The 26,132-nt window shown below is 40.5% G+C and overlaps 1 protein-coding gene across 3 annotated transcripts in view; it reads left to right on the top strand.

Annotated features, from left to right (window-relative positions):
- The window catches only part of LOC128458690 (potassium voltage-gated channel subfamily C member 1-like), a 60,210-nt gene that overhangs the window by 22,890 nt on the left and 11,188 nt on the right, over positions 1-26,132 (top strand). For 2 of the 3 annotated variants that reach the window (XM_053443616.1, XM_053443618.1), the window contains exons 2-4: positions 9,820-9,951; positions 10,684-11,545; positions 14,601-14,813. In XM_053443616.1, coding sequence (XP_053299591.1) covers positions 9,820-9,951; positions 10,684-11,545; positions 14,601-14,813 — 1,207 coding nt within the window. Of the gene's footprint in view, positions 1-9,819; positions 9,952-10,683; positions 11,546-14,600; positions 14,822-17,371; positions 17,435-26,132 lie in introns of those variants that run through there. The other variant, XM_053443615.1, reaches the window with a different exon arrangement.

Here is a 26,132-nt window from a genome sequence, read left to right as displayed (position 1 = left end):
AATCTGTCTTTACGTCTCTAACTGCGGCTCCACCACAGCTCAAGTGTGAATATGACACACGCTCCTGTGTTGACGGATGGTTGAGACGAGATGTCATGAGCCACTGAGCTTTTGCATAAAAATCAACACGCATACCAACTGCACTATTTTCTAAAATAAAGAAATTGTCTGCTCCCCTTGCCATTTTGCAATGACCCATGAAGACATTAAGAATTATGTTATAATTCAAATTTCAGAGTTAAATAGAATATTGTCAATTTAATTGTGAATTGCATTTCAGATATGTATTCATAGCTGCTTAAAATTAATGAAATATACAATCAATTTATTTAAAACTTGATCTGAAAAACAGCAGACTAATGTCAAATGACTCTGGACCACTTGCAAATTGTGTCCGTACCTTAAAATAAATTATCAATAATAAATAAAACTAGAAGAATAATGCTAAATCAGCTGTACACACCAGTTACGACCAATTCTTTTCATATGAATGTGTGTCCTGTGTCAACTGCACAGTCAATTGACCCCGGAGTGAATACAGATTGAAACCATTTCCATTGAAGACAAAACCCAGATGTTGGGGGTTTCTTTTCCAAATGGATAAAGGGCTTGAGGCCTCAATTTATTTGCGCATGATAGAAAATGTCAAATTGAAAACTCTTCTCTACTACACGTACTGCACACCATATGAAGTATTTGAAAGAATATAAAGAGTAAACGTCTGAGTTAAACTAACTGATGAATTTTGTCATGCCTCGGTTTGCCTGGGAGCGTCGCAGCCTCCTCAGTATCCTTACTTCCTACACACACTTTGTGCGAATGTGGCCTGAACTTGAAGACAACTGAATGTCGGTATTGTTGAAAAACGAACTAATCCGTGACCAACAATGAAGCTTAAAGTCTCCATGAAGATGATGTCAGAGCGCTATTGGAGTTCAACATATTAACGTCTTTCCAGTGAAAGCATTAAGCTATAGCGGGAAATGTCATAGAACTCCTCACCAGATTTTATTCATGCTGTAACCGCTTAACACAAACAGTTTTCTATCTGTTGTGGAGGAATACTCACCACCAACTTGATATGCCGTCAGATTTAAGCAATGCATTGGGCAGGTAGATGATGATTGAAACATCTGATTAACAGAAGGTTGGGTTTTAGTTACATTCTTTGAAAAAAATCTAAAAAGTGAAACCACACATATTTACAAAATGCTCTCTGACAATATAATTTGTTTTTTTCGTCAATACTGGCCAGATAATGATTACACTTTTAAATGCTCAAAGAGCTTGGCAAAGGTTAGGGAAAGATTGTGGTCCCGGATAGAATACGTCAATATCAGATGTGACTTGAAACACGAGCCACAGTGAGTTCACTTCATGAACATTTAACCTGAAGCAGTCCTTCCCAAACCTTAGCCAAAGTTCTTTTGTTACCTGAACCTTCCCGCGTGCAGGACTCAGGATGTGAGCCTGGGTCCTCTGCATTGTGTAACCAGCATTCACTTGAGCTAGCTCCCAGTGAATTTTCATGTGACCTGAAAACCCTGACAGTGCTGATGGGCCTCTGGAACGTGAACTGTCCTTTAGTCTTACTTTGCTTACACACGCATTATTTGGCCTCCTATTATATCCACAAGCTGAAGGTCACGGCTTAGATTGAGTGTCCCTCAGCTTCCATTTTTTGTAGTTATCTTTTTTGTGGAGGGTTTGGGCGCATATCTCAGGTCTGACCAGGTTAAATTACTCTAATTAGAAGCTTTTGATCCTATGTCCCAAGCTGAGAGCATCGTTTTCTTGCTTCATCCCCTTCTTGCAATTATCTACCTTCTTCTAGGGATTCTGGAAGAAAAAGATTTTTCCTTTCTTCTCTCTCTATCACTCCTTACTTTCTTAACATCCATCTCCCTTGCTGACTCCCCCATCCCAACCTCATCCCTCCACCTCTCAGTATTGACATTATTAGCTAAGTACTTAGGTAATGAGTATCTTCTGGGCAACCGGATGATGTTTTAGAGGTAATCCTTCTAATGCGCCAACACAAGCAAATCTAAGTGAGACCACTTAAATGCTTTTAATGCTTTTATTTTTTGGTTAGTATTTTCTCTGACTTGTAGATTACTTTAGCTAAGAGCTGAGTGGTTACAGGTCAGCAAAAATATTTGAGAGTTTTTCTCAATTGCTTTGGCTCACTAGATGAAACAGTCCTGGCATTCTCTAAACTGTAGGAACAATTATCTACAACTGTAGAGCAAAAGGTAACCCACACAAAACATTTCAAACAAAATCCTAGATTTTGTGGCTGTGAATTAGCCAATGACACCACAATGAAAAGTCTTCACATGAAAAGTGAAATGTTTAGAAATGTACCATGTCAGTCAACCCTGGAACTGTGTGTGGTAATTGTGCACTTTGGTCAGAACAAGTAAAATTTGTTTGAATTAATTATAATCTATTGTAAAAAAACAAACATAATGTTCAGAGATTTTAAGATATTGTTTCGGGGAGAAAAAGCCCATTCAAGAATTGGGCCAAAGCAAACTATAATATTATACCTGCACTGATTGAGTTAGTGCCTGTGAAACATCCAACATTCACGGCATCTTTATCTGCCTTTCCCGAATCCAATATTCACTTTCTCAACAAAGTCTCAACAACGTTTTTTGTGACATTTGGGAAGAACTCCACAACAAGTCACACAACACGTAAAATTGATAAACAACAAATTAAAGGAACATATCAAGGTTGGGAAAGAGAACAGTCAAGTAGTTAACGCGTTGGATGTGGGAAAAATGCATACACCAGAGTGACTTTGACACAACTGGGTCAGAAGTGGTGAGTACAAGTGTTCTGCAAACCAAGGTCCAATGTTTCAAGTTTCAAGTTTCAAGGTCCAATGACAGGGTATAGTGAGATGTGACGGAACAAGATCCATTTCCCAACTTTTAAGAGTCAACAATTAAAGACTGAATGCAACATATGCCTGTATGTGTTTAAAGCCCTGGTGCCACATATACAATGGGTCGAGGTTTTGAGGAAACGTCCCCAGTGAGATGCATCGTAAATTGCTAAGCGAAATGTGTTATGGAAAATGTCTTCAGAAAGTTTCAAATGTGTTCAGAAAAATGGCTGATGACCTGAGCAAGAGGACCAACATCCAAGCCAAGTATAGCAGTTACTTTGATAGAGACAACAATGACAAGTGGTTAGAAGACTTAGAGCTAGACCTTGACAAAGTCCGTTGGGCCAAGGCGCAGGCTGAGAGACATGTTTGGGGGGGAGGGGGAGTATATCACAACAAGCCAGATTGTTACGGGATCACGAAAACCTTAATTTCTCAGCCAATGAAACATTAATTTAAAGAAAATATAGAGAATTAGAGCTTTATTATAAATCACTTTATGATGAGAATTTGAACAGAACTAAAAATGTTGACAATAGTTTTGCCATGGAAAAGACAATGATTTACCTCAGGTTCATCTACTCTAACTTGCCTTATACCCCTATACCAGGATGTCCATTGGCAGATCAGAGCTGTTTTGGCTTCATGGGAAGGACCAAAATAGTAATAAGGTTTTTGTTTTTGTGAATTAATATCTGCATAAGCTAATTCTTGGCAAATGTGTTAGCAAGCAATTATATATTGTAACTATCACCACACATTGGCATTCATTGAGAGTTTTTAGTTTTTTACTAACGAAGGGAAATCACATATTCTCGCTCTCTTGAACTCCTGAGGTAAAATAGCTGACTATGTATCACTAAATGCTCTACTATGTCCACTAGCTAACTGCTAACGTTTTCAGGCTCCCTGGGTGGTGCAAAGCATATCATTTAGCTGAAAATAGACACATTTTAAAGCTGAAAACAGGGTTATTGGACATGGTCCCTGCTCAGAGCAAAACTTATGAGATGAGCTATCAAAGAAAGAAAGAAAGAAAGAAAGAAAGAAAGAAAGAAAGAAAGAAAGAACGAAAGAATGAAAGAAAGAAATAAAGAAAGAAAATGATTTGGCGCAGAGAGATCTAAAGGCACCAAGAGATGACAAAAACTGGAAGAATACAAATGAAGGAGAAAGGTATAAAAAGAGTCACAAAAATAGAAGAGTAAAAAGCCAAGACGGGAGGGAGAAGGCATAGTCAGTGATGAAGAAGATAGAGAGGGAAAGCCAAAGAGTGAGAGGAGATTGTTCAGGGGAGGTATGGGAAGAGATTTAGGTCACTCTTTATGACTGACAGAAGCAAGGGAATATGATGGGGAAGATGAAGGCAGGAATTCACAAAGACAGAAGAGGAGAAGGGGTAAGATGAACCCCTGTTTAACCCATAGACTGTATGTAAAGGTGGATGACGCATCTCAAAATGTAGCCAAAATATCCCATTTATAGGAGCAGCCATCTTGCACATTTGGAGCCAGAGTCTGCACAGTGAGTAGAGAGGAGCTATGGAGGTCCTGCCAATACAGGCACTCGAGTAAAACCAAACCTATCAGCAACATTAACTTAATTTAAAGAGCACTTATATATGTATATACATGTCAATACAAAATGTATCACACAATATGTGTACTTGTATCATCCATTCTAAATTAATAATTTAATGGGTAACAGAAAATACACAAGCGACAACAACAAGTGTGTTTTTGATTAAGTCAAGCCATGAAAAAAAAATCTGAAGTAGACAATAAGTTTTGAGTCGCATAAAACATGGTTCACACTGAACTCTTAATAAAGATGCAGCAGATAAACATGATCAGCCAAACAGGTTTTAATGTTGTTGCTGATCGTTTATACAAATTATGAAATGTATGACTTGAAGTCTAATAATCAACATTATAAATAACTAATAATTAAAGATCAAATTCTTAACAATTGTTGACGTGGTAACTGCTGTACGCACCAATGACTTTCGCTGAGCAGCTACTTTGTCCTAAATACAACAGAGAAACAGCTGCTGTGTTTGTTGACAGTGTAGCCAAACAAAGCATGTGGTTTTCATTGATTATGTCTTGATTGTGATCTGATCTCCTGTAGCACACAGTGCGAGTCAAATCAAATCAAATCAGAATATTTTTCCGATCTTAATCTCTTGTTCCTGTTGTAAACTCAGTACATTTTTCCTCCTAAAGCTGTACTCCACTTTCCCTGTGATATGGTCAGTACTCCTGATGGCAGGTTTTGATCTAATGCTCTCTCGAGTAGGTTAGCCCTAAAAAAAAGATTAACATAGCAATCTACTCTTAAAATGAGTCAGTTTCAGGAAATGTCTGGAAAAGTCCCTAAGGTCACCTGTAATGATACAAATTCGTGCTCACGATATGCACTTGTGTATTTCACTGATTGTGTATTAATGGTGCATTGTTTTCTCTTGGAAGATCTTGTCAGTCTGCATGAGGGTTTTGTAAAAGTCAAAATAACACAGTTAGTTAATAATGTGCATTTAACTGGCCAAATTTGAGGCTAAAGCCATCGTATCAGCCAGTTTGACAATCACATAATCCTAATCGCGAACTATGATGCCTAATGGTAGATGGTTATCTGCCACAGGCAGCCTCTGACAGAGGAGACACTCAGCCAGACATTTATGAAGCATTTGGGAGGTAAAATGTGTTTCCTACTGAAAGAGTTCACAGTGTGAGCTGTTATGTGATAACACAACCAAAATCTCAGCTGTATTGTTAGACACACAATGCTTAAAGAGAAAATTAACAGTCGCAGAAAAATACATGTCACAGAGCCAAATAAGTTTGGTTTATGACTAAATATCTCAGGCTTACTTTCTTTTTAAGTGCCACATGCACAAATGTTAGTATGGTAGCAAGGTAGCAACTACTTTTAGCCTGGTTGGTCAACAGAATAGCTGCTTACATTCAGTGTTACTCATCAAGCACATATCGTGTACCCATTGGTTCCAAGAGACATGTGGAATTCTTTCACACCCTAAAAACAATATTTTTCAATGGAATTTGGGGAATATTTTAAACCCTGCATAGTTTCCCCCTGTGTTCATTTGCCAGCAGTGACTGTTTTACTGTCTCTTGCTTGCCATGTCTGTTGTGTCCCTGTCAACTGTAGATCAGTGGAATACTGTGAATGATTTGCAGGAAGTGTCTGTCTTTGAGAGCATCAACAAGTTACTGGTCTGGAACTGAGTTGATGTCCAGGTGACAATAAAGCCCTCAACTAGCTGTAAAACATCACTTACACTTACAGTTTCCAGCTCGGGACACTGGGATGGACCTGTGTTAGTATCAACTGGATTTCATTGTCGAGTGCCTGTCATGCTTGAAAAGTTTAGCGTTTCTGAAGCAAAGCGAAACAAGGGAACCACGATGCAGTTCAGCCAAGTGTCGAGTCACCACATTGAAAGTGAATGGAATGGAATTTTCCTTTTAAGCCATTCACGTAAATGGTCTGTCTTTATATAGCACACAACCACAAGCGGTATGCAGACACAACTGCAGCAGCATATCATTTGCACCCATATGGACATAAAACCAAAACATGCATCAAAACAAGGACTGGGATTGTAAAGAGCTTACCTGTGATTTGTCCACTGAAACTGCACACTGACACATTTCAGTTGTTGCAATAACAGTGAACTATTTTGACTAGACAACAACTTGTAGCCTGATATAAAAATCTATAAATCTAAATATATATTTTTTTATATTTGTATAGCTTAACCTTAGTAGAAAGGGTTCTTGCCGCTTTCTGAATGTGTCACATGTGCTGTCTCAGAACTCACCGAATTGTGAGCATTTGTAAAGCCTGACAGTTCTTATTATAAACATCTTTACCCTTGTGTCTCAATTTGTTTTCACACCTGAAAGTCTGGACCACGGTCCTAATCAAGCTTCATGTCTTTGTCAAATTGTTTAAACACTTTTGTTTGACATATGTACATTTTTTGGAGAAGGCCTGCGTGTAACATTTACGTCTTGTCAATTAGGCAATTTTATTCGCTACGATTTTTGGATCAAGTGCATACTGGTAAATGTTAGTCTTTCCATTCACATCAGAGACGTGAAGAATCCGGTTCACTTTGTTGATTTTGTTGCCACTATAATATCATTATGATATTTCTACTACTCTCTAATTAATGTCCTCGTCATTCAAATGTGTGGCAAAGACTACAAGCAATCCTAACAGCCACTTATTTTTCTTCTTCTATTGTTTTATGCTTTCTCAACTTCCTGTAATTGGTTTGAAAGGAACTGTTTTGCATGTGTTCTCACACTGCAGAGTAATGGAATCATGGCTCAGTTTGATTCTGACCAAGTCCCCCTCTTTTGATTGGACTCAATTTTGGTCCGTTGGCCTGTCCTGCCATCCGAGGCACCTTTTCAAACCTGTTATTTTGGCTCAGCATTAACAAAAAAGTCAGAAGGTCTGGACCAAACAAGGTAGTTGGGGACGCACCCTCAAGCTACACTGAGTTGAGTTCTTATTTTTGAGGGAATTAGGACTAGAGAAGCGTTGAATAGTCATTGAATTTGGTGCACTGTAAAAACAGTGCTCTCCATTAGTCTCCAAAGGATTCAATCAACATGATAATGACCTGAAGTCCATTTCAATGTATTCACAATTCCTCCTTTCAGACTGATAAGACAGATTTTTGTTACTCACATATCTGTCAGATAAAGGGCAACGGAGGACATTTTCCTACATCAGTTTTTTCAAAACGTCCATATAATAAAAAATAACTCAGAGGGATGAGAAAATTGATTGATATTTTTTAAAGAAGGAGCAGCATCCGGTTCGAGAAAGAGCAAGTTGAAAAGTTAAATGAGAGGTTGTTTTTGTTTCTACTTTTAATAACTCTCCGACAACCCTGAAATGTTCATGAACGTGTGTGTGTGTGTGTGTGTTTTCTGTATCCAGGGCAGCTCTAGATAGCAGTGTTAAATTAGACCATGATAATAAGCTGTGGGACTTTCTCTGCTCCCTGAGGTTTAGAGGAAGACTTCATTTGTCTATCTTCATCACTTAGCTGACGAGCATGTACGTATACACACACACACACACACAGAGGGAGAAAGAGAAAAAGAGAAAGAGAGAGCCTTCTAACATGTGTAAATACTTAAACAAACACCTACAGTGGTTCATTTTAAGTACACACATATATATATATATACATGGCGCTAAACACACAAGCACTGCAATTAAACATGCTGTCTGTCCATAACGTGTCAGTAGACACATGCTACTCACACACACAGAGCAGGAAGTCGACCTTCATCACTGACCTAGCATGCAGTTGCACTGTTGTATGTGTGCACAGACCACACACACACACACACACACACACACACACACACACACACACACACACACACACACACAGACACACACGCATACACACACCTTTCGTATGTCATTACAGGGAGTCTGTTTACACACACACAATTAATAAGGTTTAATTTGACTGTACATTCTCCCACTGGACCAAAGCACACAATAAAATAGTGTGACATTATATAGGTATGTCTTGACTCACGGTTGTATTTAGCATACAACTGTTTAAGATGTTTAAAAGGCTCAGATAGTTTTCTCTGATAGGGTTCTCATTAACCTGCCTTCAGTCACAAGGCTCTGTCAAACCAGCCTGTCCAGCGGCAGAAAGACACAGTTAGAGACTAGCTGTCAACCACAATCGAACAATTAGCCGCTAAAGAGTCAAACAATATTTCTGAGGAGTCGTAGAGAGTGTGAGAGTGAATATAGGACTTCATCAAATGGACAAAAACAGGACTTCAAATGAATTATAATGCTGTGTTATCTCCGGATGTGCTTAGAGTATCGGCTTCTGTCACATTTGTGGGCTTCTGGCTTGTTCTGCTGTCCGAACCAAACCTGAATTCTGCCTGTTTTTGTTTCCATAAAGATGTAACCATGCTTTTTTCCCAGCCATGGTGTCACTAATTCTCTTTGATCATCTTCTTCTCAGCATGCAGTGTCTGATCAACCTTCACTCTAATGTTAAAGTCGGTTGCTTGTGTGAGCACACAATGCCAAGTGTGAAAATGATGTGACTGTGATGGTTCAGAATAGGCAACTCAGTATCTACATTATCATGAGGCAGGACAGTGCCTGGTGGGAATATTAGGGTTATGAAAATGCAGGGACAAAGAGATTGGAAAGGTTAGGGACAGTTGGGTGTCATTGGGATGCTGCAGAGCCAAGGAAATCTCATAATGCACACAAGCAGCAACATACAGAACATGTGTGATAATACACTGCAACATATTTGAACACTTACTGTTGCAAGGCTGATAGAGTGTATATGTGTGTAAAAGACTGTAAGCAATAACTGATTATTACACTAACAATTTATAACACACATGCACACGCACACACACACACACACACACACGCACACACACACACACACGCACACACACACACGCACACACGCACTCACATTGTACCTCATTTCCTTTACACACTCCATCCATCATCCTCTCTCCCTCCCTCTATCTCTCTGACTGGGCCGTTATCAGTGGGATTGCAGCAGTCAAGACATTTGCGCTGAGTTAACAGCATTTGTCCTCAGTGTGTCATTGCCGCCCCCTATCTGCAGCGTGTTGGCATAACCACTGCTTTCCACATACTGCAATGGCCCAAACCCCTCCTCCTCCATCAGCAATCCCGTGTACACCAATGTACTTAAGACAAAGGCTTATACTGTCCACAAAGACAGTGTGACCCCTGCAGTGTTGTCCTGCAGGTGTGACAGCTCCCTGTTCTTTTGAGTAAAACAAGGTTATGTGTTTCATGTGCAGAATCTAAACATTTCCCTGTCTGTTTCTCTCTCTCTGCAGTATGTGGCATTTGGCTCACTCTTCTTCATCCTCCTCTCCATCTCAACCTTCTGCCTGGAGACCCACGAAGTCTTCAACACCATCTACAACAAAACGGAGAATGTCACCATCGGCAACGTGACACATGAGGAGGTACAGTGACGTCTCTGCCTATTGGTCCGTCAGTCTAAACAATGTGAATGTGACACTCCAGCAATTTGGAACGCCTCTTTGATAAAGATAAAGTGATTTGTGTGGTACAGATTAAAAATGTATGAAGGAGCTGCATAGGCTAAAATATCCATACATTTTTTAGAACCTGGTGGATCAACCTTGAGAAAAACTCTATACTACATATCCCATAATGCAATTATTAGCATCATTTTGCTAGGACCTCCTTGCAAGGTCATCTCATACATCACCTAAGGAGAGATAACCCTTATTGCAAAACCACATTTCTTTATATCACGCTTGACAAAGCTCTTCCAGATCCTCATAAGTCATCATTACACAATTGTTTTCACAAGCTGAGATGTACTTTTCATAAATAATAAAGTGACATTTAGAATGGTTTATTACATTCATTCTGCAGGGACCATGTCCGGTAAGCATTAACCTCATATGAATGGAAAAGATGTATTGTCACAGATGCAGAATTGATGTACGGGTTTAACTGGAATTTAGGATTGACCTAAAATGAATTATGTATTATTAGTTTAGCGTTGCACTGAATTTGTGACAAACTAGGATTATAAAGCATAAATGCCAAAAACTGTTACCTGTGGAACATTGTATTGTGCCCCCAGGTATATAGCCTGTCCTGAATGAACAAAGAGATGAGTAAGGGCCTGAATTAATCCTTTATTTTTTTGTTTCACCCTGCAGATAGTGTATGAGGTGGTCACAGATGGCTGGCTGACGTATGTGGAGGGCGTCTGTGTTATTTGGTTCACCATTGAGGTGATGATGCGCGTCATCTTCTGCCCTGACAAGGCAGAGTTCTTCCACAGCGCCCTGAACATCATCGACTTTGTGGCCATTGTGCCCTTTTACCTGGAGGTGGCATTGAGTGGCCTCTCCTCAAAAACAGCCAAAGACGTGCTGAGCTTCCTGCGTGTGGTGCGTTTTGTCCGTATCCTGCGTATATTCAAGCTGACCCGCCACTTTGTTGGTTTACGGGTCCTGGGCCACACTCTGCGGGCGAGCACCAACGAGTTCCTGCTACTCATCATCTTCTTGGCGCTGGGCGTCCTCATCTTTGCCACCATGATCTACTACGCTGAACGCATTGGTGCCGACCCAGATGATCCAACGGCTGCGGCCCACACCGCCTTCAAGAACATCCCCATTGGCTTCTGGTGGGCTGTGGTGACCATGACCACACTGGGCTATGGAGATATGTACCCTGAGACATGGTCGGGAATGCTGGTGGGAGCCCTCTGCGCCTTGGCTGGTGTGCTGACCATTGCCATGCCTGTGCCCGTTATTGTCAACAACTTCGGCATGTATTACTCCCTGGCCATGGCCAAGCAGAAGCTCCCCAAGAAGAGGAACAAGCACATCCCCCGAGCGCCACAGCCAGGCAGCCCTAACTACTGCAAGCCAGACGCCCTAGCCATGGCAACCGCCTCTCCTCACAGGCTGATGGGCAATGTGCTCGGGCCGGGCATGGTAGGATCGGGCAGCATGATGGGTACTGGAGACTGCCCTTTGGCACAGGAGGAGATCATTGAGATCAACAGGGCAGGTGAGTGATTGAACATGTGTGGATGGGAATGTTGTGTTAATATGATGGAGTTTTAATTCAAGGTCAGCCTCCCATGCCGCACACAGCAATGCTGAAATATCATATGACTTGTTGAGAGCAATGGATCTGCTTTTTAGAGGCAAAAAAAATCAACTGCACAAATCCAAAATTCAGAGTCAAAATATGTGGTGGATGTTTCTGTTTATCTGTTATTCTATTATTTTAAGATAATCAGTAATTTATTGTATTCAGTGTCATTAAATATAATAAAATACCAATCATTAGAGGCAAACATGTATTTATTTATAACCTATAACCCTAAAAAAAACAATTGTAATCCTTGAATCTCATTTATAAAGTCATTATAAAATGGCATAAATATCAGTTGGAGACTTAGAGTGTCATTGAGCAGTAGAGGTCATGTGCCTTGAACGGCTCAGACATTGTTTTACACATGGTTTGGAATGGTTAAAAAAACGGATTTGTTCTTCAGATCAGACGTCTCCTCTTCTTACTCTAATACTTACAGAATTCCAAATTCTAAAGTGAATCACTGGAGTGGCCTTAACAAGATCATTATATAAAACCGTCCAAGTTTCTGACCCTCGCGCCAACCAGAGGTCAGATTTTAAGCACTGTGATGATGTGAGACTTGTGTATCTAAGAGGGTTTGAAGCCGTAAATAACTACAGATGTCCTCGTTCTTCCTAGAGTGAAGTACACTAAAATAGATTTTAATTTACGATGGAGCGAGAAAGCTGGGGAAAAAATATTACTTTCTCTTGACAAATCCATCTTTTTCTTGTCCCGGCCTGATGCTGTACCACCAAGGCTGACATGTTCTGATAATCCTGGATGGGGTCTATAGCGCTTTACATTATATTCTGACTGCTGAAACATTGATCCAGGCCATCTCGTCCAATCTCTGCTCTGCTGTTTTAATAGACATGTCCATCATCCCCCCCCCCCCCTCTCTCTCTCTCTCTCTCTCTCTCTCTCTCGTTCTCGCTCTGTGTGTGTGTGTTTGTGTGTGTGTGTGTGTGTGTGTGTGTGTGTGTGTGTGCAATGTGTTAATTCTGGTTTTGCATTTTTCGATGTTAAGCCTGTACATCCATAAAATGCAAACGCTCTCATGAAGAGTTGGGTCAGGGTATCAGGATATGAGTTGAGATCAGAAGCAGAAGAAACCACAGCATCAACGGCAGCATGTTTACTCACAAGAAAATTGGTAAGATCATTTTCAGCACCTCAGAAGCTGAGTGACCATTTTAAAAGTAATCTCAACTCAATGCTGAGTGTCTGAATTTAAATACAACTGAATCTGTTGAGCAGAAATACTTGACTTAAAAATAAATATGCAATGCAAGTTATGCAATTCCAAATTTCATATTTCTATTTTATGTTTCTATTTTACCAACTACAATGTCACTGCAGTATTGTGGTTAAAGCTGTTGTCTTGAGGTAGCTCTATATTTTTTTGAGGAATTGCCCAATGGAAAATATGCTCTCCGTCGTTTTGACAATATTGCTGACAATGCAGCCACTTTGTCTAAATAACCTTCATTTTAATTGTCATTGGACAAAACCAATGTAGTAGCCATGTTTTCTCTCACATTGGATGCATGAGCGGTGCTTGCCTAGCGTATTTTTATTCGCAAAAAATGCCAGTTCTGCCGCCGGCTCCCTGTGTGAAAAGCAGATGCTTGAGACGCAGCAGATCAGTGACGCAGTTCTGACGCGTAGCAAACACACCCAGTGCGGCCAGGGCGTCAGTGTGACCACCATGTTTTGGTCGGGCGGTCAACCTGTAAAGTGTGAGCATAAAAGTCGCATGTTCAGTGGACATATTGAGGCGGTGACATTGGCGAATATATAACACCTGTTAAACATAATCACAGGAGTGTTTACATGGAGGTAGACTATGAAGCAGGCTTTGATTATCATTTGCACACACACCTTTCCTACGTCATTGCAGGGAGTCTGTTTCAAACATTTTTGTGACTCTCCTCATTCCTTGACTTGCCAGCTGGGATAAAACAGAGAAGGATTGTACTTCTCTCCCTGGCTCTCTTTGTAAGACTTTTAATGTAACCAGCTGAGCGCGACACTCTTATTGTCTTTGTGTGACCAAGGTCAAAGTGGTTCTGATAGATCATAAACCCTATAGTCCCTAAAGCTGCCGGTATAATCCATCCCAATCAGCAAGTCAGGTGCTGGAATAGCGTCGGAAACTGATTGCTGTTGTTCTATATTAAATCGATATTGATAAACTAGGTGGTTTCCAACATAATCTGACCCTCGCCCGGTATAATGTGTGCATGTTTGTGTTGTCTTTGATTGTGTGTGTGTGTGTGTTTGTGTGTGTGTGTGTGTGTGTGTGTGTGTGTGTGTGTGTGTTCACTGCTTTGTTGAACAGTAAGTCATATCAGATTAGATTTGACAGCTGTGTTGAAAGCTACAAGTACAGTTTCCCCTGTAGCCCTTTCCTCTTGTCTGTGTGTGTGTGTGTATATGTGTGTGTGTGAGAGTATGCAGCCTGCTCTGCTGCAGTGTGTTGGTCATGTGATCAGGATAACTATCACAAGGCACTAACCTTCATTCACACGCCCCTCCTCCTTCCTTCTCCCGTCTATCATTTCTCCTCTCTCTCTTCTACCAATTTAATTTTCTTTTTGCCTTTGAATCAGTTTTTTTTCTCCCACTCCTCTTTTTCCTCCCCTTTTCCTGCTTCTGTTTCTCATCTCCTAATCCCTTCTACTTGTCCTCCTCCGAGTCGCTCCTCACCACCTCTGGTCTTATCTCCCTTTTCCATTTTTATTGCTTTTATGCTCTCAACCTTACCTTCCCCTCTTCTCTCAATACCCTCCTCCCCACTCTCTCTCCTGACCATTAATCTTCTCTTTCTTCAACTCCCCCTCCACCGCATTCTCTCTCAACTTCCTTCCAATGGGCAATTCTCTCGAACTGTTGTTTCCTCCACTCATTTATATACCTCTTATTCTGCCCGCAGTCCTCAACCTTGATATTTCTCTTTTCAACCTGTTTTTCGAAACAGATTCCAAGCAAAATGGCGAGACAGCGGCCAACACAGCAGCTTTGGCCAATGAGGACTGCCCTACCATTGACCAGGTGCTTGGGGATGACCGCAGCCCAGCCACCGGGGGCCTTGGCTCCACCACTAGTCGTGAGCGTTACCCACATGACCGGGCCTGCTTCCTGCTGAGCGCGGGGGAATTCCAGCGCACAACGGATGGGAACGTTCGGAAAGGTAGGAGAGCGGATGGGGGGAGGCGAAGGATTGAGAGTGGAGGAGGAGGAGAAGGAGAAGGAGCAGGAGGAGGAATAGGAATAGGAAGAGGAGGGAGAGGAGGAGGAGGGGTGGAGGGAGGGGATTACTTTAGTGACAGTAGTGTGCTGTCTCTCGATGCGTGGTCTTGATTGATCGTGTGTAGCGAGTAAAAATATATACATATTTTACATACATATGATCTGAACATAAATATCCAATTACATACATGCACAAATACAAAGGCTGGACAATAATAACTGAAGCCCAACAATATAAAAAATGGAGTCAATGATGTCACTACCCCTCAGCACCTATCTGTCACATACACACAAACTGATGCAGAAAAAAAGCTGATGCGAAAGCACACACACATACTGTACCATACAGACTACGTCAAATATATAATGTATACATTTGTTTCAAAATAAAGGACTCAAAAAGCAATAATGACAAAAAACTCACATTCCCCCAGGCGCTAACATCATGTCAAAGTGCACAGAGTGACATTGATATTTAAGGCTCAGTCATACCTTCCATCTTCAGCTTTAGTAGAATAATTCCCCTTCATGCATTTATCCTGCATCGGTACTGCAGAGGTACTGCAGAGGCTGCTGCAGCACTACCATCTGCACTGATATGCAAGTGACTGGATTCACTGTAGTGCAACACAAACGTATTAATGACAGATTTCTCTCTTTGATTTTGTGAACTGTCGTCAAATCAAGTTATATTGGGATTTTGCACGGAGGTGAATCAACAGTCACATGCAAGATAACACCGGTCTCCCGTGTACGCTGTATTCTGTGTTCACCACAGCTGATACAGTACTTTGTGTTAAACCTCATACAGCTGAATCGGTTTCATTTCAAAACACTGCCTTTTAATGGGATTATTATGTTACTTGTATTTTACACATAGAGAGGCATCAGAAGTTTTTCAATTTTGTAACTGTCTACAAATCCTCCCCAAAAAGACAAAAGAAGACATGCATCAGCATCACAGATCCTTTTTGGTAGCTGGTCCGTGTGTCTGAATGTGGAACAAATATCTGAAGATTGTCTTGATGACTTCACAGACCTTGAAATAGCCAACATGCAATATATGAAATATTAATGCCACCTATGTAAATCATTCAAACTTATATAGAGGTCACATATGTAAACGGGAATAAAGCAAATTTAGTTTTATTTTAAGAAAAATATTGACAATAGAAATGGTACACAAAAGATAATCCAGTTTATTATTGACACAGTACGACTTTATTGAAAAAAAACCCAAGAAGGATAAACATAACGTTGTTTGACATCGCTCTGCACCACAGGACTGTTTATAAAAACTTCTGCACACAACGTCCAGCACACAAACAAAAACAAAGCTATAGTTTATTGGAACTGTTTTATTTTATGATAAACATTAAATGCATATCTCGAGAGCCCGCTGCCTTTAGGCTTCACACTCGCCTGTCTTTTTTTTATGGGCCCAAGGAAGTGCAGTGTGAAATCTGATGCGGTTTGGACCTGTTATATGTTCAATATCAATAAAGTTTGAATAAACAGGGGACCAGCATGGAGTCAATCACTTCTCTTCTTTTTGTATTCATCCTTCAATCTAGAGGGGAAAACAAGTTGACCTGGGATAACATGTTAGTGAAGTTGTCTTCTTTTCTCATCTATTGTGGGACACTGTAGTTTTTAACATACATTAGTGAAATAGAATAGAGAAGGTACTGTTTGAGTGGGGCGTCCCGATGGCCCCCACTTTGACCAACCTGCTCCAAAAGTTGATCTTTATATATTTATAATAACAATAATAATGATGCTCTTTTAATGGGATTTGATTAGTTGACAGTCATAAAAATAAGAAAATTTCTCCAGCCTCTTTGTTTAAAATGCTTACATCATGCACTCATCATGCAATATTTAATAACACATTATACACATAAATAATTCAATCTGTTTCTGGAATGAAACCCTTCATGTGTAAATCTCAAGTTGTTTGAATATTGTCTGGTAGAACAGATGGATGAGATGAATGTCTCCCTGTTCTCAGGCATCACCTCAGGCTTCTTCATCGCCATTGTCTGCTGTCTCTTCCTCACTCTGTCACTCTGTTTATTTCACTGCAGCTAATTCTTATGACATGATTCTTTAACAGTTTCTTCTGTTTCTCTCTCTCTCTCTCCTCCCTGCACTACACTCTAATCTCTGCCCCCATGTTTACTATTCACACAACTCGTCCTCTTGCTCATTACATTTTTCCTTCCTCCTGATTCTCCGTCCCTCCTGCTTCATCCGCGCCTCCGTGCTCGCCATACCTTTTCCCTCTAAATTTTCCATTATATCTTTTCGTCCATTTTCCCGCTGCCATCTTGTCTCATGCCAACCCGAAATGCTGATACCAAAATAATTATCTTCGTTTTCATATATGACCCCCAACCTTTCACCTGTAACACTCCTCTATGCTACTGTATTTTCCCTGATCTACACACACTAACAAACTCCAAAGCACACACCCATACACACACTGACCTCTCAGAGTCCAGCAGTCTGACATCCTTTCTGGGAGAGGAGTGGTTCAAGCCGGAGGGGCCACTGCTATAGCATCCCACCGCCTCATGGATCAAACCATAGAAACCCAGAGGTAACACTTTCAAGAACAAACAAAAAGTATTTGAGGAAACTGGACTAGACTTCACAAAACCTTTTATCAGATTAGAATAATTCAGACTTTATTTGATAAGAGTGAAGTAGAGAAGATTCCATTGGACTACAGTAGACTAGATTCAGTTAGACAAAGCTTAACTAGATTAGACTAGACTAGATTAACAGTATTTGAAGAAGATTCAACCAGAGTACATCAGACTAGATTAAACTAGATTACATTTGATTATTGTATTGTTGCTTTACTCTTAGAATCAGTTGGATTCATTCAATATGTTCCAATTATCAGATGAGAGAAAGCCAGGAAACAGAAAACAAGAAAAGTTGAATCTGACAGGAGGAAATCAGTTTATTAGAGTAGATAGATACATGCACTGTTTTTCTACACCATAGGAAAAAACCATGAAGCTGAGAAACGCTCCAGCCCCAGTAACAACATCAAGATCAGGAAATACATCACAATGCCTCATAACTCACAACCACACACACACACACACATCTAAACATTGTTGCATCTTACACAAACACACACAGGCGTGTGGTAAAATGTGTAAAGGTACATGCAGGTTGCTTGTTATCGTATTTTCAAGTGTGGATCAGCATCATACTGTGAATAGCAGTTGTGCGTGGTAGTGGGAGTAGCTTATGCATGGTGTGTGTGTGTGTGTGTGTGTTTTGCCCATATAGTACAAAATCCTTATATTATATAAACTATACTAAACTATATATACAATATTTTCTATTGCTTATTGTTGTCAGCAGCGTTGATTAGTTACTAATTACCGTCATTAGCCTACTTGCTATACTGCTTCATCTCATCACTGCTCATCTGTATGTCGAATAAAGCTCAGTAGCACTTTCAAACCCCTTTACAGTACAGTTTTGCACACACACACACACACAAACACACTGATTTCACACAGATGCATCTCTCACTTTGTAGTTCTCTCCATACCAGCAACTAGACACAAAACTGCTTATCACCTATAGCTGACTTGCGGCACATTAAAATACTTCTCAGATGTGCATGCTGAGTACAAGCACATACTTTATATTCTATTGGTCTGCCTGAGCTCTCACTGCTCAAGACCAGAGTATTCAGGTGCGGAGACAGACACAGCTGAAGCAGAGGCCGAGGTTAGTGAACGAGTCACCGAAAACTGCGAGCAGTTGTCAGGCAGTGTGTGTTCATGTGTTTTTGGGGTGTAGCTTTAACAAGAGGGTGACGGGAGGGAGTGAGATGTATGGGTTGCATATACATTGCAAAGTGTACCCTGCCCTTGATAGCTCTTCCAGACCTACCAACCTTAGCTTCAAGTAGCCCTGTAGAGGTTTTAATTGATCAAATTCAACTACTTGTGTGCTTGTAGAAAATATAAAGTTAAAATATTATATCATATAATGAAATAATAATCTTCAATAATAGAGTAAAACATGGTGAAAACAGTGCTAGTGGACCAAATCTAAACGACAAAACCACTTCCTGCAGAAGGAATCATACACATAGACACACACACACACACATAACTGAACACAATTAGTGACTGCGAGTTTGGTGTTTTGGTGTGACTCAATGCATGCCTGTGTACTGTTCATTAGCCTATTCACATGTGACAGAGATATGCCTACAGTATGTTGTATCCAGCAGGGAGAACAGTGTTGGTTTGAAGGTTAAAGTTCACAGTGTGGATCCATGTCTGATGCGTGCTGTTGTTGTTGTTGTTGTTGTTGTTGTTGTTGTTATTTTGTTGTTGTGTTACTGTCTCCTTCCCCAGGTTGTGTCAGGTCATGCATTTGTACGTTGGCTCTTGTTGGTCTGTGTTACACTGTCCATCTGTCTGTCTGTCTGTTTTCTCCATTATTTTCTTCTTTCTGTGTTTGTTTCATGTCTGTTCGTCTGTCGCTCTCCGTGTGTTTCTGTATTTTGTGTGTAGCTGTCTTCCCCTCCTCCTGCTCCTCCTCTTCCTCCTCCTTCTCCTCCTCTCACCCGGTCTCCTCTCACTCTGGTACTCACAGATAGGGGTTTGGGGGGTGAGGGCAAGGAGGAGGGGGGGTGGAGGTTTGCCAAACATTCACCGTCACATTTACCTCTTTGAAAGCAGTTTTGGTCCAAATGGGCCAGCGAGGAATAATTCCCCTCTGCTTTCAACGGGATGGCGCTGGTTCCTGGTTTGCAGATTTGCAGATCTAAAGTCTAGTAAGTTTTCATGGTACTATTGAGATCAATAAAAAAAAAAAAAAAAATCAGTATATGCACTGGAACACTAAGGATAGGGAATAAGAGGGAAAGAACAAATGGGGATCTATTTCAAAGTTTTTGTTTCGGGATGGGTGCCAGAGTGAAAGTGACTGCTGCACACTGGTTGGCTCTTTGCCGCACCAGGAGAGTGAGAGTTGGTTGGTTGGTTGGTCAGTTTACCTTTGTCTTCTCCTCTGGAGCTGAGCTCAGGTCAGTTCTTACAGCGCAGCACACAGAGAGCACTGTTTTGTCTCACAGCAGACTCGGCTCCATGGATTGCATATGGGCTCAAGATGATTGGAAAGAAACAGCTTTATGTTCAAATATAATTTCCCAAAAAGTTTTAAAGAAAAAGTTCCCATTGTACTTTGAAATGAGCTGAGCTGTGTGGGCTTCTCTGTCAGGCTGGGCTGGAACACTGACAGCTGTAGAAGGGCTTCTAAGAGCTACGTTAGCTATAGAGACACCCAACGGCTTTATTTCAAATACAAAGAGACCAGCAAAAACAGGTTTCTTTGACAGACCAGCTGATAGCAGGCAGGCAAAGACAGACTAAACTCTCACCCCAAAAAGACACACACACTCATACACTTACACAACCTCAGGTAAGTGTAAGACCATCTTCGAAGGGCTATGGTCACGAGTGTAGTGGTGGCAGTGTTGGCTGTGCTATGATGGCATCGTAGCTTGTCTTTCTGCACTCCCAAAAACTTTAAAAACAGTAAAAAAAAAAATGCTTATAACTTTTTTGAGGTCAAATAAATCTGTGCTTTATTTATCTTATGCTAGTAATGTTCTTATATTTGCAGTTGTTAAGTCTCTCAGCGAGATAAATAATGCACACCTCAAAAAATGCAGTCAGAAATAGTCGCTGGGCTTTTGCTTTAAACGTGCCGCTGGGACTTTCTTCCAATCTATCTGTGGAACCCCTCTTTCCTTCCTCCCTGCCCCTCTCTTGCTGACATTATTACAGAACCCTCTCTACTCACATGGGATGAATAACAGATCTTAATGTCACTGCTGTCATTACAATGCAACACTTTCAGCTCTGTGGCTGTGAAGGGCTGGAAGAACGGAAGACTTGAGCATTTTGGAGGCATTTTGAACGGGCTACATCCCACTGGAACACTCCTTTTCCCTGCTGTGTAACTTTCTGACTCTTCTCCTGCCTAGTCGATGAGTGGGCAATAGGGCTGGGGCGCAAGCTACTACTTCTGGTTCATAGAGCCTGAATTAAGACAGAGAAAAATGACAGTGATGTCATAAAAACTGTCTTTACTTCGCCCCTGCCAGAGGGATTGTTGTAGCCTGGTAATGATTTTATTTTCTAAAATTGAATGCTTTGACCTTTTGATGATTCTGGCTCAATATAGGCTCAAATTGGGGTCAAAACATTGTGAAGTTGTAGAGTGATCACAAATAATTAGTCACAAATAATTAAACACAATCCACCTTGAAGATGTACTGCACCTTTCAGGCAAAAGAACCGATTGGACTCTGCTTTTCGATTGGATCGTCATGTCCAATCAGTTTTAGCTACAGATTTGAGCTGACATCAGCATGTTGTGCTGATTTGTTCATATCACATATAACTATACACTTAATAATCAAAATATTAGTTACCCTATTTTGACCCGATAGCTCGAGGGCACAAGTCACAGGTCAAATCTATCTATCTATCTATCTATCTATCTATCTATCTATCCATCTATCCATCTATCTATCCATCCATCCATCCATCCATCCAACCATCCGTCTATCCATCCATCTATCCATCTATCCATCTACATAGCTATCTGTCTTCCTACAATCCTGGTGTTCAAAATGTGCTCATCTTTTAAATAGTTTATCATTGTTGGAATTGTTATTCTTTTGGTTTAGTGTGTTATTTTAGATTCTTTATGCCTATTTTATCAGTCCTAATCATTCAGGCTTACTTTCTCATCCTTTGATCATTTCCCCACCATCCCTCTTCTCTCTCTCTCTCTCTCTCTCTCTCTCTCTCTCTCTCTCTCTCTCTCTCTCTCTCTCTCTCTCTCTCTCTCCGCTCTTGCTCTCCTCATTTTCTCCTTATCTCTGCTGTTGCTACGGAAACAGTGGACAGGGGAATTCTGGGACTTGGTGCAGCAAAGCATTTTGGGTCAAGGCTGGGTGTTTGATTGCATTATTGATTCATATCGATACAGTGGGCTGCATTTCACCAACCATCCAGTGAAGCCAAGGGGAAACAAATAGTGATACAAATTAAACCTTTTGTGATGTAAATGATGCCAATGTGCGAAGTACAGGGTCATAATCGACTTCAGAACACACAAGACAGTACCAAACAACCATCAGTGGGGATAAAGATAAAGATGTGATGACTGATGCTTGGAAAGTCAAAACAAACCATAACAGCTGTAGATAAACCACTGGTCTACAAAACCAGTAAACCAGCAATCTGGGCTGATTCTCATATTCATTCATATTAATATTCAATCATAATAAGGAGCAGAAACTCTATTTGCCCCCTTAATTGGACAGTGTGAATTTAAATAAGCCACTGTGGCAAAAAAGTTAGTTACTTTCTCACTATCTAAATATTTAAAGGACCAGTGTGGTTTTGGGTCATATAGCAGAGATGTATTTAAGAACAAACTGACAAGTATTTAGAGCCATAGTTTGGTTTGTCTAATCTGGGCAACTATAGAAACATGGAACAAGGTGGACTCTGTGGAGGAGGGCACAACATTGATTCATAGGAAAAACAATTCTGTCCACTGTATGCAGTGACTGGGCAAGTGTCCAGAGGTTTGAGATAAGCTGGATTTCACTCTACACAAAACTAGTTTGTTTAATATGGGTGCACAACACTAAAACTTCCCAGGAGAGATTAACCAATAGGTTTTAAGATTGATCAAGTCAAAGTTCCAAGACATGGGCATTTAGGAAATAAATGGAAGACAGTTGGGGGTAGGGTCTGGCCGCAAGGCTTTTACCCAAATATACAGTCAATATGGCGATTATCTTTTGCCGTGCATGGTTTATGTTCAGTGAAGCTTTTGCAGCAGCACAGAAAATTGAATACCCTTTTTTAATGTAGAAAACCAGAAGGAAAGAACAAAACAAAAGTTACCATTGAAATGAGAATCCAGAGGAATTTCAATACGTTTTCCATCCCGTCCGGAGTCTAGTTTCCGGTTTCATGCCCCACAATACGCGGATATCACGGAAGATTTAGAAGAACGAATATGGACCAAATAGATGAGCACTTGGCAGAAGAGATCCGAAAGTATGACCACTTGTATAACCCGTCACTGACTGGCCGATTTGTCCGCCAGAAATAGGCTATGAAGAGCCGGAGTGGCGATCTAAATAAACAGTCAACGAATAAGAAGACGTCTCTTCTTTGTGTGTTTTGTCTTCGACAAACAACGTTACTCCGCCCAGTGTTCTGGCAGTGAATTGCGTTTTAACACGCGCAACACGTTAGTGAAGCATAAACCAAAACGAGTCCGTCGATGCAACTGCGTGGCCTTCCGCGGTTGCAGTCGCAGGACTATAATTCGGCCTTTAGGGTGCCTCCTGAATCATTCCCTGCTCTGCAGTGGAGAGCACAGGTAGCTGCAGCAATGCAGAACAACTGACAGAGTGCAGTTCTATTCAAACAGCCATCGTTTGGAAATGCTAATCATTGGATCTACTGAGGAGATTCTGTCATACTGGTGCAAAGCTGAGTTACGTGGTCCCAATGTGTGAGAATAAGACACACTTTTCCTTGCAATAGAGAATAACATCTGCAACCACTGAGACTGTACAGAACCAAGATGGTGACAGCTATAGCCTCAGAATGACTAATACTAATTTACAAATTCCATATTAACAAAGCTGCAACTAAATAAATATCAGATATTGTAATCTACACTAGTTTTAGATACAATATTTCCCTAACTGATTTGGGCTGGCCCTTCAGTGCAGCCTACAGAACAGGTATGAGCCCCTTTTGTCTTTACACATGGTCAGACCGAGGCCTTTAATCAAAATAACGTCCTGCTGAAGAACCCCTCCACAACATTGTCCTCCCTGCTAAAATGAAGAGGGGAAAATGCTGCCTTCTCTCCTTCAAAAAAAAAAAGAAAACAAAAAACCTGCAGAAAAGTAACAGCAGTGTTGGTGCAGTGCCGCTAGTGCCTCCAAAGGCCAAGACTGCACATTACACCTTTGTCCCGACTGCTTCAGTTTCAAAGGCAGCAGACACTCTGCATTATGATACTGTACACGTCCGTCTCCCTTTTCATTGGGGAACCTAATCAGTGAGTGGGTGGAGGCTGAATAAGGGAATGAAATGTTGCATTAATCACTCCCTGGCTTTGTAGTTCATGCCGTCTCTGACTGCTGTCCAGTCTCCCCTTGTTTTTTTCCTCCCATAATTCTCATTCTCCCTGTCTTTTCCCCTCTGTCCTCCTTTTACTTGTTCTCAGTAGGAATAGTATTGATTGTCCTCATTGACAGACATATTGGCCTGAGCTGACTCCTGAGTCAGTACTTACAGGCTCATTGATGGGAGCAAATATGCTCTATCTTTCTCTCTCTTTCACTCCCTGTCCCTTGATTTCTACCACGAGCATGCAGTTTCATGTTGAGTATACTCTCTCTTCACTAGATGACATTCTCTTTCTCTCTCATGCTGCTTTCCCTTCACCTAATTTTGATTTACTCCAGTCAATGATCGATGGCCTTTACGCTTGTGTTTAATCACTATTGGTGGTAAGAATCCCTTGAGGCCTCTTGGACTGCACTCACATTACTTTATTTCCTGAGTGCCACTACAATAGTTGAGCCACAATGGTATCAGGAGGAGAATCATGTTAACCAAGGAAAGTGCAAACCGATCAATTATGTGGATTACAGTCGTGGAGCTGAAACCATTACTTTAAAAACCATGTAAGTCAGTAAGAATCTACCAATGACAAGGGTAACTGAAGAATTGTAAACAAGAATATCATATTTGAAATTCTTGCATCAAATACACAATGTTAATGTTCAGGGTAAATTACTATAAGGTTTTGTAAAGGCTCACAAACTATGCATTAGTATTATATATGACGCCAACACAGCGGTAATGCAGGATATTCCACACAATTTGTCACTTGAGGACACAAACAAACAAGCAAACATATACTGCTGGACAAGAAACCACAATGATAGTTTATATATTATATATATATATTATATAAACATGCTCTGGTGGTCAACCAGTCATCAGGGATACTGGAGAATTATCAACAATCTCATAGTAATCTATATATTAATGGTGGAGTTTTCATTTGTGTATAATCCCCTTAAACTACAATTCATTGTGTTTTTGTTAATTAGAATGAGCACTTAATATTTACAAAGGGAGAATCTCCTCTGCAACATAGTCTACCATGTTTCTACGGTAGCTCAGAGCAACAAAACAAACGCTGGCTCTAGAAAAGATCTTCTATGTTTTTATGTTTACTTGAATTCTTAGAAGGGTGGGTGAGTAGAGGGGTATACTTTTGCAATCTGTATCTTTGCCAAAAGAGAGCACTTAAGCAAAATGATCAGATATTAATTTTGCAGTACTGAACAAACACCTTCTATTAACCTACTACTTTGTAGATCTGTCTGTCTGTATGTGGAATAGCCTACATATCTCAATAACCATTCATCCACATAACACTTGTGAGTGTCTTGTGTGTAAAGTTATGGGCCTCAGGAAGTGCAGTGTCGAATTTTGGTGCGATTTGGACATGTTCAACCTTAATAATATTTAAATAAACAGGGGAACATGTGTTGAAAATTCATTGATGTTGCGGACTCATGGCAGCAACTGTCATAGATTCATTACCTCTAGCAATTTGTCTAATAGCACTGCATTTGTTTTGTCGCTGCAATGCGTTACATCAAGCTGAATTCTAGAACTTTTAATTTGAGTGGGTAAATCATTTAAACATATATTTAACTCAAAAATCATAAAGCTAATTCCGTTTTATTTGAAGAAATATTGACTGTAAAATAAAAATATATATAAAAACATAATCCGGTTGATCATATGCAAAATGTCTTCATGACAGATAAACCTGGTAGGATGAACACTGTTTATCTTCACTCTGCACAATGGACTGTTTTTAAAATGCTCTGCACACAACATCCAGCACACAAGCAATAATAAGTAACAATATTGTAGAACTGTTTGAGGAGGACTCACCAATGACAAGGAATCGTTCTGAAGTAGCTCCAGAGCATTCAAAAGAAAACAGCCCATTCCAAACATGCAGGATTAGAAAGGCCACTGCACTTGTTTTAATGATTAACAAACAAGTCATTCTATTGCTCTTGACACATGTATGAGTTTTGTTAAGCGAACTGATAACTGCCACTTTTATCATCTGT

This window comes from Pleuronectes platessa, chromosome 16 (assembly GCF_947347685.1).
Source record: "Pleuronectes platessa chromosome 16, fPlePla1.1, whole genome shotgun sequence".
NCBI lineage: Eukaryota > Metazoa > Chordata > Actinopteri > Pleuronectiformes > Pleuronectidae > Pleuronectes > Pleuronectes platessa.
This window is presented reverse-complemented; position numbering and strand designations above follow the sequence as displayed.